The sequence below is a fragment of the Thunnus thynnus genome, chromosome 3 (assembly GCF_963924715.1).
Source record: "Thunnus thynnus chromosome 3, fThuThy2.1, whole genome shotgun sequence".
NCBI classification, from domain to species: domain Eukaryota; kingdom Metazoa; phylum Chordata; class Actinopteri; order Scombriformes; family Scombridae; genus Thunnus; species Thunnus thynnus.
The window spans coordinates 24,039,990-24,052,131 of record NC_089519.1 but is presented as its reverse complement, the minus strand read 5'-3'; the positions used below and the strand labels follow the sequence as shown (position 1 = coordinate 24,052,131).

General features: G+C 38.8%; 1 protein-coding gene across 5 annotated transcripts in view; it reads right to left on the bottom strand.

Moving 5' to 3' along the window:
* herc3 (HECT and RLD domain containing E3 ubiquitin protein ligase 3) overlaps window positions 1-12,142 on the bottom strand; it is a 33,560-nt gene that overhangs the window by 21,039 nt on the left and 379 nt on the right. For 3 of the 5 annotated variants that reach the window (XM_067584904.1, XM_067584905.1, XM_067584906.1), the window contains exons 2-12: window positions 10,647-10,996; window positions 9,041-9,200; window positions 8,723-8,799; window positions 8,214-8,435; window positions 7,552-7,643; window positions 7,122-7,252; window positions 6,561-6,712; window positions 5,417-5,490; window positions 4,356-4,480; window positions 4,083-4,142; window positions 509-620 (exon numbers count right to left, since the gene is read on the bottom strand). In XM_067584904.1, coding sequence (XP_067441005.1) covers window positions 509-620; window positions 4,083-4,142; window positions 4,356-4,480; window positions 5,417-5,490; window positions 6,561-6,712; window positions 7,122-7,252; window positions 7,552-7,643; window positions 8,214-8,435; window positions 8,723-8,799; window positions 9,041-9,200; window positions 10,647-10,869 — 1,428 coding nt within the window. In that variant the 5' untranslated portion in view covers window positions 10,870-10,996. Of the gene's footprint in view, window positions 1-508; window positions 621-4,082; window positions 4,143-4,355; window positions 4,481-4,728; window positions 4,842-5,416; window positions 5,491-6,560; window positions 6,713-7,121; window positions 7,253-7,551; window positions 7,644-8,213; window positions 8,436-8,722; window positions 8,800-9,040; window positions 9,201-10,646; window positions 10,997-12,142 lie in introns of those variants that run through there. The other 2 variants (XM_067584907.1, XR_010927879.1) reach the window with 2 other exon arrangements.

Sequence of the window (12,142 nt, the reverse complement as noted above, 5' to 3'; positions counted from 1 at the left end):
TTGTCTGTCTGCCATTTGGTGTCGGGTAGGTAGAGTACTGGGAATTCATCAGAGCTTTTTTTTTTTTGCTGAAAACAGCTGTCTGGTACGGGAGGAAAAGAACTCTGCTGAGAGCAGTGAACGTGAACCAAAACAGTAAAGCTGCAGGCTGAGAGCTGCTAAAACGCTTCGTAGAACTGCGGAGTCAGGGGATCATTTTCCATAGGATTGTCACCACAGGCGACCAGCTTTAAAGATATTATCATTAAGTTTCCTGACGGAGAGTGAGTGGAAGAGTACGTGTAGGGGACACTGAGACTACATAAGGATTCACAAATGTTATCTTTCTCTATTATCACTTGAGATCAGATTTAAAAAAAAGTGAGACAACAGAGGGGAAAACACTGTTAACATCCAAAACGTACCGCATGTCCGTGTCCTTGGAATGCAGGAAGTTGAGTTTGGATGTTAACAGAGACGTTTTACTTCCTTGTACACATTAATTTATGAATACACTATTGGCCAATACCTGCTCCAGAAGTCCAGAGAAGGCTGGTTTGCTGAGCGTCTCAAATAGCATTCTGACAGAGTTGAGATCAATTCCTGGGATCTTTGGATTGGTTTTGAAGTGGGCGTCATCACTGAGAAAGCAAACAAACATATGATTGTCTAGACTACCTATAATGTTCCAGTGATCACTAACAGGATAAAAATAGACCAGAGCTCAGATTCAGGGACTTTTGTTGTGAAGCCTCGGTATAAAAGGCAGACGTTGCTTTGGATTAAACACAAATCTATTCCAACCTGTCATTTGGCACGTCAGCTGTGAGCCAGGGTGGGTGTGCTAATTCTCAACACTCCCAGCATCAACACACACCGATATGAGCAATGCTTGTTAGGTGAACACACAGGCTAAAGGTATTTAAGCCAATCCCTAAGCAGATCTCCTCTTCAGCCTCAGAGCCGGGGACAGAGAGTACTAACTGATGGACGCGCCCACGGCATCACCTCCAAAAAAGCCGACAGAATCCTCAACGTGACTGGCGGCAACTATTTACAGTGTAAGCCTTCACAGTCTCGTAGCACAGCTTTTATTTAGTCATAAAACAAACACATCAGATCTGATCTTGCGGAGACTGTTTGCCAAACAAATAACACTGATGTCAATAGCACAGCGGTTGTGCTACATTCCAGTGAACAGTGAATATGAGCCATGAGCACTCACTGAACTCTGGCAGCTTTACTTTAAATTAAGAACGATATGAGCTGTTCTGGATCCCAAATGTAACACCGGAGAGGACGACACTTGCTGTGTGTGGTGTAGCCAAGCAACTACATCACACCCCAAAGCTCATGGGCAGATACAAATACAGTGTACATTAAATTTTAAGTTTATCTTACAGTAAAAAGGAAATGCATCTACAGGATTGGCATGATGAGGAGCACAGTGATCCTACAGGCTGTTCAATAGTGATAGTGAAGACAAGGAAAAGAGTATCACACCAGTTCTAGCATCATTACATCGGCTACCTGTAATGTTGAGGATGATTTTAAAATTCTTTTACTTTACTGATTGTTTATCTGAGTACGTTCCAAACTGTTCCCTTAAGTCGTCTAGTGTCGGCTTGCTCAATATACCAAAAATGAATTACAAACAGTATGGTGAAGCAGTTTTCTGTTTTATGCACCAAAGGTTTGGAACAAAGTCCCATAATAAATAAGACAAGCAACCTCTGTTGATGGTTGTAAGAAACAGCTCAAAACATATTTTTATGATCTTGCTTTTAATGAATTCCACCTTTTTTAACACCATTGTTATTATTTGATATTTATTTTATATTTCTCATACTTGTTTTCTGCTTTTTATATCTTAAGATTGTCTTTACCATTATCAACTTGTTTTTATTACTAGTATTATCCTATTTTTTTCTGTATCTTTAGGATTTTTATTTGTACATTTTGCTCCTTGTGTCTCCTGTTTTTAATACCTGTGTTACTGATTTCTATTGTATCTTTCTATCTCTAAGCAGTTTGAGCTGCATTTTATGATATGAAAGCTATATAAATAAAGTTTATTATTATCATTATTTTGTTTTTGAAAAGTTACTTTTTTAGCCCTGTGGACAGAGGAAACCAGTTTAAAGGTAAGTGTGGTACTCATAATTTGACCATTATACACTGGTTTGTCATAAGTTTTAGGAAGACAGAAGCAAGCTATTAAAGGAGGTTAAGATACTATGTGATATGACAAAGCACTGTCAAAACAGAGAAACTTTTCAAAGCCAAAAATGCATTGAAATAAAGAACTAATCTTGATATATTTATTAAGATAATAATGGCTAGATTCAAGATTCCAATTTCTATTGTATTGTGTTCGTCCAGTGTTTAACTTCAGCTGCTGTTTCTGTTCTTAAGCCTTTCCTCACAGCAGACGTTTTAACTTGTCATAGTAGAAACGCACAAGTATTACTGATTATTAATTATTATTGACACCTGTGCTTTTCTTACTGTGACATGCCCAGATGTCTTCTGCAAAAAAAAAAAAAGTTAATTTTTCTGTTTCTTTTTCCCGTATGCGCAGTTGTACACATGTAACTCCTTAAAGTTGTGGAATAAAGTCATCTGTCATCTCTGTCACATGTAACAGTGGCTTTAGAAGCTTTGCCGACAGTCTCGATAACTCCTTCTGAGTTTCAAGGGAGGGAGTAGAGTAAAACGGTCCTTCATGGTCTCCAAAGCTCATTCCCCGAACACGATAACTATCTGCTGATGAGTCTGTCCTCAAAAACCACCCGCACAGGCTGACTGTCAAAGAAATCTGGAGTCTCACAGGTCTCAGTGACCAAAAAGATAGCATCTTTCTCAGCCCTGATGATCAGCATGTTTGATGGATAAGATGACATAACACGAGTGAGAGCATGTGACAAGTAAACCAAGTAGATCCTGTGAGGTTGCTGGTGAATCGGTTCTCAAGAATTTTGCTGACATACGAGTCTGTGCATTCAGCTTCATTGGTTTTTAGTATCATAGTACTGTACACTTCCTCTTCATTTTTATTTAGGTGAACATGTCTGGATAGCATGCCAGTATCTATATGATGAAAAACGAATGTAAATGACACTAGAGCTGCAACGATTAGTTGGTTAACCAATTAGTCAATATACAGAAAATGCTAAAAATAGCAAAAATGCTAAAAATTTGCTGGTTGTAGCTTCTTGAATGTGAAGATTTGAAGCTTTTCTGTGTCATAAAAGATTATAAACTGAATATCTTTGGATTTTAGACTGTAGGTCAAATAAAACACAACATTTGAAGATGTCACCTTGAACTCTAAGAAATGATGATGGACATTTTTCACTATTTTCTGACATTTTTTTTGACAAAACGATTAATCAATAATGAAAATAATCATTACTTGCAGCTAGCTTTAATAAAGACACTAATAAAATACCTACTGATCCTCACCACAGTCAGGTGTATTGTGTGAAATGCAAAGCGAGGAGGACAAACACTGGAAATCCAGCAGCACACTGCAATTTGCACTTGCTGCAACCATATTCAGTGCATTTTTTTTGGTACTTTAATTGGTGGAGGCTCACCAACATAGACCACCTCCGAAAAGAGACTAACCTTTTTATGTATGCTACGGTTGCTGTTGTTAATTTTGATAACAGCCTTCAACCAGTCTACACAGAAAGGCAGTTTTATTCTGGCAATGGAATTTGTCATCCACGTCATTTGTCATCAACACAGCAGGTGTATGTGTAACATCTGCAGTCCTGAACTTAAGTGCCGTGCATTGTGAGAGCACAGTTATGCACACAAGATCAAGGTTACCCTGATTAAATCTTGCATGGGTGGTTAAGCATGATATCACCCTGTCTTTCGTTTGTCCATTACAGTGCTATATTCTACGACCATTTGATGCTGTAAAGACCAGTTTCCTCACAGTCATCACTGGGTTTTCTTATCTTATTCTTACTGTTGCCCTTCTCATTAAAACACGTAAACCTGCTGTGATGTGAGAAAAGGCCAAGACATCACTTCCTGTGTCATTTACAATAAGTGTTTGGATACAGAAAAAACATGAAGGGGTCGAGTACCTTTGGTCCAAGAAGCTGGCGTTCCAGCAAGCCGTAGAGGAGAGTTGTATTATGATATCACTGTGCACAAAAACAGAAAACAGAGCATTACAATAAAAAAGTTTAAACTGAACAACAAGTACAGAGACCATTAAAATACAAATTGAGTTAAATATCTATACATATCAAAGCAAGCAAATCCAATATCACCATTAAAACTGATGGTGTACAACAAGTTAATACTTTGAAATATACAATCAAATCCGTTTCAAACAATTATTGTTTATTACTTACTTTTTGACACTAGAATCTGTGGTGTACATCAGTTTTAACCTCCACGAATTTAATCTTTCATAATTGATTGGGGAGAGAGTTTTACTGATATTAATCACTCTGAAGTCTTCTGGGGGGGCTGAACTCTGCAGAGAGGAAGACAAGCAGAAACAGAACAGCAATGTTACAAACATTTGGAAGATTGTTTGTGCTGGCACTTCCACTGCGTTTGGCACAGTAAAGCACAGAGCTGGCTTGGTTTGTGCATCTCTTTCCTCCATGAAGATAAAATAAATAGGCCACGCCTGAGGTCTAAATATTTTTGTTGTAGAGATTGAATGTGTGTTATGTCTTTATCAGTGGACATTCCTGGCAATTTGTTGCATATTTGTACCAGACAATTGCTCCATAGATCCTTCAGGGCCGATATATGAACCGGTCAAAGTTTAGGCGTTAATGCCACCCTGTGGTGAAACGCTGACAGTGATGAACCGGAGTGCAGCAACACTGGCAAAAAGAAAATACATACCACATTAGCTGCAACTTAAATTGACCGATTTATTTAGGTGTAGTTTTTAAAGTATGCATCTTATTTTGCTTTAAAAAGCATTTTTTGTGTTGAAACTATTATATTACAGTCAATGTTGAGGGTTTACAGTAGGCAGCTAGTGTTGATGGTAAGGTTAGAGGATAAGGAATTAGTAGATTAAATAGAGGATCCTGATAATCCCCAGAAGATCAGCAGCTCAAGGATGTGTGTGTGGAGTAGATTTGTATAACCTTTTTCAGTCATGGTATATGTAACATTGTTGGCTTCGTCTATCTTATAATACATCTCATCTTCTTAAGACACCTGATTTTCTGTCTGCATCACACATTTATCCATGTTTTCTAACTTCAAATCAATTCTGTGACTGAAGAACTGCAAAAAGTGAAGAGAGTGATATGAATCAATGGGACTATTGTCAGAAGATGTACAAACTACACAAATAGTGGGGACCAACTGATGAAAAATTCATAAATAAGGCAACAAGCTTAAAAACAGGGGGATTACTCAACACTTTATCAAGTCACATACATACCTGTTCATTAGAGTAGAATAAGAAACTATGGTCTCCTCCACAGATTATTTTGGTCACTGTATATTGTTTTGAATCTGATAAAGAAAGACAAATACAACATGTTAGCTGGCCGACATTTTATAACAGTGAATCAAATACTCACTTTGATGCCTTAATGTATCTGCTTTTCACCTGCATTTGTATGACATGGTGCTTCACAAATAAACTTGAACCTGAGTATGTGGTGTTAAAGGCTGTTCAATTATAGATCAATTGTAGATGCATCAAGCAACTGAGGAAAATCTTAAAATAATTCACATGATAGTCGTCATACTTGTACTTTGCTTATTTTCCATGTCGTAAATAATAAATATTTTAAATAATACATTTCCAAAAAATGTCACTTTTACTTGCTAGAAAATAAAGAGCGCACATCTAAATACATAAGTATTAATAAATGGAAAATGTTTTAAATAGTAGCCAGAGATTTCAAAAAAGTAATTCAAGCCACACATATCTGGTAACTACAGTATAAGTTTATACCACAGACCCTGTTTACACTTGGTTTTAAAATGCATCTTGGCTGATCGGATCATAAGTGGACAGCGTTAAATACAAGTGTAAACGACCACGAAGACGCATTGTGATCCGATCACTCAAACCACTTGTCGAGATGGTCTGGGATGCATTTGACCGCATATCTTTTGTAATATAAACGCTGATGTATCCTGATGGATCCCCGACAAGGACTTAACAGGAAAATACATCATCAATGCAGGACATGGTGGTTGTTTTGATCACAGCACGCCAACGCCAAATAACTTTGTCCCACCAATCTCAACAGTTGGAATAGTTGTACATGTATATTAGATATTGAAACATTTCTGTTTTCTTAGCTAGAATGTACGAAACAACTCTGACGCTTTTCTGGTGACAGACTGACATAATAACTCTGCGCAGGGCCCTTCGACATTGTAGCGGAAGTGACGTAGGCAGTAACGAAATCTGAACACAAGTGGTCAGCTCTCACCCTGGAGACACATGATAGACACGGGTGTGAACGGCAATGTGTCTCCACTGTCCACTTCTGTTCGGATCACCGAAACGCATTTTAAAACCAAGCGTAAACAGCCTCATAGAATGAGCAAACAGTCTTCTGCCTTACCTGTTCTATTGGAATGTCCATGCAGGAAACTGGTCTTGACAGGAGATGGGCCTCTGGCATCTCCCAGTACTCCTGTACCCAGCTGGCCATGGCTGTTACAACCAAATGCATAAACCATACCAGAGGAAGGAACGAACGCCAACGTGTGGTGCCTGACAAAAAGAAAAAGAAAGATTTAAGATGCAGAAGGACATATGCCATACATGCCTGTATAGTCTTAATTTAAGCCAATTAAATTACCCTGCAATTCATTTGTGATCTTTTAATGCTCAGTTTTTGTTGACACTGTTTCAGAAATGTGTTCTCTACAGTAACTCTACTGCTAAGGCTGTGGTGTTTCTTATATTCTCTCCCTCTTATGTATATAAATGTAAGTGAATAAAACACTGAAAATACAATTTAAGTTAAACACCACCACTAACCTACTATTGAACTTAATCAACACCTTTCTGACACTCTAAACAAAGTTTAAACTTCACAAACATATAATTTACTGCAGGATTATTGTATTCAGCTGCATCAGATTGTACAGGTGTTACCTAATACTCTGTGTAGCTTTACCTGCCACAGGCGATCTGGGACACCTCTGTGCCCATGAGCTCCAGCACTCGTCTGGGTAAAAGTTCATTATTGGTGGAGGCGTGCCCCAGCTGACCCCATGAGCCATCACCGAACGTAAACAAGCCACCATCCTGCCAGAGAGAAAATACAATGTAATCTTGCTTATTAAAGCACATGTATCAGGTATTGGGTCAGGGTTATTTAGGCAGATTTAAACAGACTGGTTGGAATATGTTTTAGATTTTTCAGGGTCCTCTTGAAACAAATGCTCAGTATAACAAGAAGCAGGTCACTACAGTATAAAAAGAAAATACTCTAATTATCCAACAACTGACCAAACTGAATTATTTTAGATTTGGTGGCATGCCATCAGAGGCAGCAAAATATGTTATATATGTAAGCACAGGTGAGGGTTCAGCTATATTGATACCTTTGTGAGGGCTGCTGTATGTTCATCTCCACAACTGATGTAAACAACTTTTTGAGATCTCAAAAATTTGATGTGGCAAGGGACAGCACGATCTGTGGAAGGGAAACATAAACAAGGTCAACCTGTTCTGCAAGTCTGATGTATCCACAAATGTAAAGGTGAGACTTATGGGAACACTGGACTACACAGCTAACAGTAGTCCAGTAGCATTGATGTGGTAATAAATCATGACTTCACTGTCCAATAGATCATTTCTTTATCATGCCAAGTAAAAAAAAATAGAAAAAGAGGTTTTCAATTAAACATTTTATACTATTCTCTGCTTCAACATGGCCACCTATAACCATTTTATAAACCATTTTCAAAGGAATAACCCACTTCCTGTACTGCTGGTAAAACATTGCCAAACACCAATGTATTACTTCAGTTCAGTGTGTATATTTCCTCTATATAGACACACAGTACTTGGTGAAATATACACACTTCTCTATTGCCCAAACAATACTGTAAGTGCTATGTGCAACGTTAATTCTACATTATAATTAGCAACAAACACTATGCTACACTGGAATAAATAATAATACATCTCATGTCTTAGAAACACAATGCACTTTAAAAATATAAAGTGCACAGCATCTTTCTATTCAGCTGATTTTTTTTACCTTGTTTATCATTGAGACCCAGCTGTCCAGCTCTGTTCTTTCCCCAACCAAACACAGCTCCGGACAAGGAGAGCGCAAAGCTGTGATCTCCACCAGCGGTTATCTGTGCCAAAGGAATTCCCGCCAGAGACTTCAGAGGATGAGGGAACAGCTTACTGGGCTCTCCCTTACCCAGTCCAAGCTGGCCACTGGTGTTCTGGCCCCACGTGAACAGCTGGCCATCTAAGAGTTTGGAAAGCACATAGGACACTGTTAACTGTAAGTCCTAAAAATAACCTCTAAAACCTACAGCCAACCATCACCGAACCCCGAACCATCTCCAATCTCAACATAAACATAAACAAAATAAAGAAAATAAACACAATTTGTCTCTCAAGAAGAATTTGAGATGTGTATTCTGACACCAGATGTGAACTGCAATCAGTTTGAATGTACAGTGTGTGGATATGAGATTCCAGATCTAAAGAGTGATATAATCGTGTATTATGAAGAGATTGTGCCTTTCACACCTCTAGAAAGTGCGATGCAGTGTTGATTCCCACACATTACTTGAGAGATGCGGTGGTCACACAGCCTTTTCACCAACCTGAGGAAAACACAAAAAACATTTGTTCATCAGGTCCAAAATCCTGTAAAACTAACTTGGTTTCAGGCTACTGAATGCATCTGAAAAGTCATTATAATAGTTCATTACATTTTAAAATCAATTATATTTTAATGGAAACATAAGCAGTCAAAACATTGTTACTATGGATCCCTAGTCTATGTGTTTGTTTCTCTTTTCAGACTCAAAGCATCAGTTCCTCTATAGTGCACTACACAGTCACCTTGGGATTCGAACAGTCGCCTCTGCAGTCCCCAGACCGAGCTGGCCCCCTTCACCAGCTCCCCAGGCAAACACCTGGCCCTGCTCATTCACCGCCATAGAGTGGGCCCGACCACATGACACCATTGTTATCTTCTGAGTGTCCAGAGCTCCTACTAGCTCTGCGGAGAGGAGGAAGAGCTTGTAAGACTATCACAGAAACAGCTGCATGAAAAATAAGAGATCAAGGTATGTAATGTTTTGATTCTGGTGCTGTAAATGTTCATTTTACAAATAGCTAGATATCCATTTTAATTGACAACTGGTGCTTAATCTTATTTTAGGATCTTATGACACAGAGGGCATTTATGATGTCCTCATGAACCCAACCCATGTAAGGCATTTAACATGTGCAGTCTATCTCATCAACAATCTTTCCTACAGCACCAACTTAGATATGTGTTCTTCAAATTACCTAAGCAAGAAAACATTAATGTACTGTATGTGATAACATAGTAACGCCCGAGATTCAAGATGCTAAGAACAAATAAAACCATTAATACACAGAAAAAAATCCGAGTCATCTTTGTTTTCAACTACGCTGTAAAAATGGGCTTGTCTCGAGACAATAGTTGATGTCACATGATAGAAAATGGAGAAATGCAGTAGGAAGCATGTGTGAAGGGAACATGTGCAGTAAACAATTAGAAACTTTGCATTCGTGTGCTCATTTCCTGAGTGGTTTCCTGCTATCGTGCAGGCTCTCACATGCCTGTATAACACAAACGTCTGCTCACATGACACAAACACAAACCCACCGCTGTCTGTAATCACTTTACAAGCTATAAGTGTTTCAAATCTAGAAATGGCAATGAAGCTAGCTGTGCAATCTCATGCTACCAATAAAAAAGACCTAGAAATGGAGGCACATTGACTAAAATGTGTATTTATTTTGATAATATTGACGCTTTCTCTTTGCAGTCAATTTTGCAGCCAAAGTAATGTTGTGTTGTGTATAACACAAGTGAATAAAATACATGAATTGTTACATAAAGCTTGTGTTGTCACCATGTTTTTGCCTGGTAACTTTATCAACATCGGTTATCAGTCATGCAGGTCGTATCATATTTAGCAGCGATGAAAACAAACTAATTGGACTTGCTAAGACCTGTAGAAGACATTTAATGGCACACTGGAGAAGCTACTTCAGTTCTACATAAATGTGGAAATGTTGGAGCAACGTCATCTTGAGATATTCTCATATGAGAAGGTGACTCTACTGCAGTACGTCTGGCTGTAACTGCTACATAATAGGCCTTCCTCTTTTAGTTTAATAGCACTTTTAATCGATTAGGAAGTTTGAAATATGAATAAAAAAGGTTTAGAAATAGTCAAAACATATTATTTCACATAACACCAATGAGAGAGGGAATGAATTCTCCACTTTAATAAGGCCACCGACTCACGCACTAGCGATATAGATCATGTCATGCTCACCCATATTCTCACACATGCTTTGTAACTTTCCACACACACCAAGCAGTGAGAGTGCAGGGTGGTGCAACATCCTACAATGTATAATGATTAACCAAAAGGAAATGAATCTTCCATTTACACTTAAAGTTTACCTGGGGAATTCCCTGGTTTGTCGTGGCCCAGCTGCCCACAGCTGTTAGAGCCACATGTGTACACACTGCCATCATGAAGCAGGAACATTGAATGTTGTCCTCCACAAGCTACCTCTATCAGTCCCCTGCCACTGAACGCCTGACAGCTCCTTGGCTCAAACATGGGGTTTTTCTCCACACCAATACCCAACTGTCCTTCTTTCGCGTTACCCCAACACAGCATGTTGGCGAAGGAGAGGGGATGAGCACCGGTCTGAAGAGGCAGAGACAGTGATGTCCAGATGGAGGAAGACAAAATTGTTCAGGCTCGAAAGCAGCCCCGTTTTCTCCTCTTCATGTGAATGCCAACCCTAAAAGAAACAAACAGAGTGATTATGTCATCTTTCTTCATTAGGAACACATACTGATCACTGTGCTCCACGTGTGAACTCTGACGATGTTTTAAGAATGAAAGAAGGATGGGTTTAGAGGTGGGAACGTGGTGGAGTGTGAGAATGATGTAAGAGGAGCTACAACAGAGGAACAGGCAGTGTGTTTAAATAAATCCTGTCAGTGTAATCCCTGCTTAAGCAGCTCCAAGCGGCCCGCCTTAATGTCAATCCACTCGCAGCATGCATGTTACTGAGTTAGCCAAAGGTAATAAACAAATGGAGATGAATAAGGAGACAGAGAGAGAAAGAGACGTGCAAGCAGCATGGATTCAACCACCTGGGACCATCCCACACAGGAGTCACCTCATCATACTCATTAGAGTATCTCTAACCAGGAGTTATAAAATGACTTCATGTCAAGAACCATATCAGACCCTGATTTGACCTCTCCGTTGTCACGCTGAGCCCCATTTGAAAAGCTGTTTGCTAAAACTGATGTAATCTAATTCAACAGCCCATGAAAGAAGTTTAGAGGGAAAAATCACTATTTCGTGGAGCTGTTAACAACTCATAGACATCTGAAATGTGACCTTGACTACACCCTGCTTTTTGTAAGACATCAAAAGCCAAAAAAGTTGGAAACCACTGGTTTAATCTTTAACAATGTGGTGCATTTTAAAAGCTTGTTATATCATCCATTGTGTCGAATCTTCATCTGAAAAGTCACTAAAGCTGTCAAATATATGTAGTGGAGTAGAAGTATAAATCAGCATAAAATGGAAATACTCAAGTAAAGTAGAAATACCTTAAATTAGGTACAGTACTTGAGTAAATGTACTTAGTTACTTTCCACCACAGTGACTAACACATTCATAAGTAACGTTAATATAGCTCGTAGCTTGCTATAATATCCCAAACTCGGTTTCGAGATGCTAAGAAACTATTTGAATCCAAGTTTATGATCTGTGGCAATTAAAATTTGCAATTAGCAATGAGTTTGATATGAATGCCGTTCAGTTAGTCGCTATGTTTATTAGTGAACTGTAAATGGTCCAGCCCTTTTCATCTGAAAGGACATTTACGTTAGCTTGCTGTTGGGGAGAAAGTGAAGAGGATAAACATGAT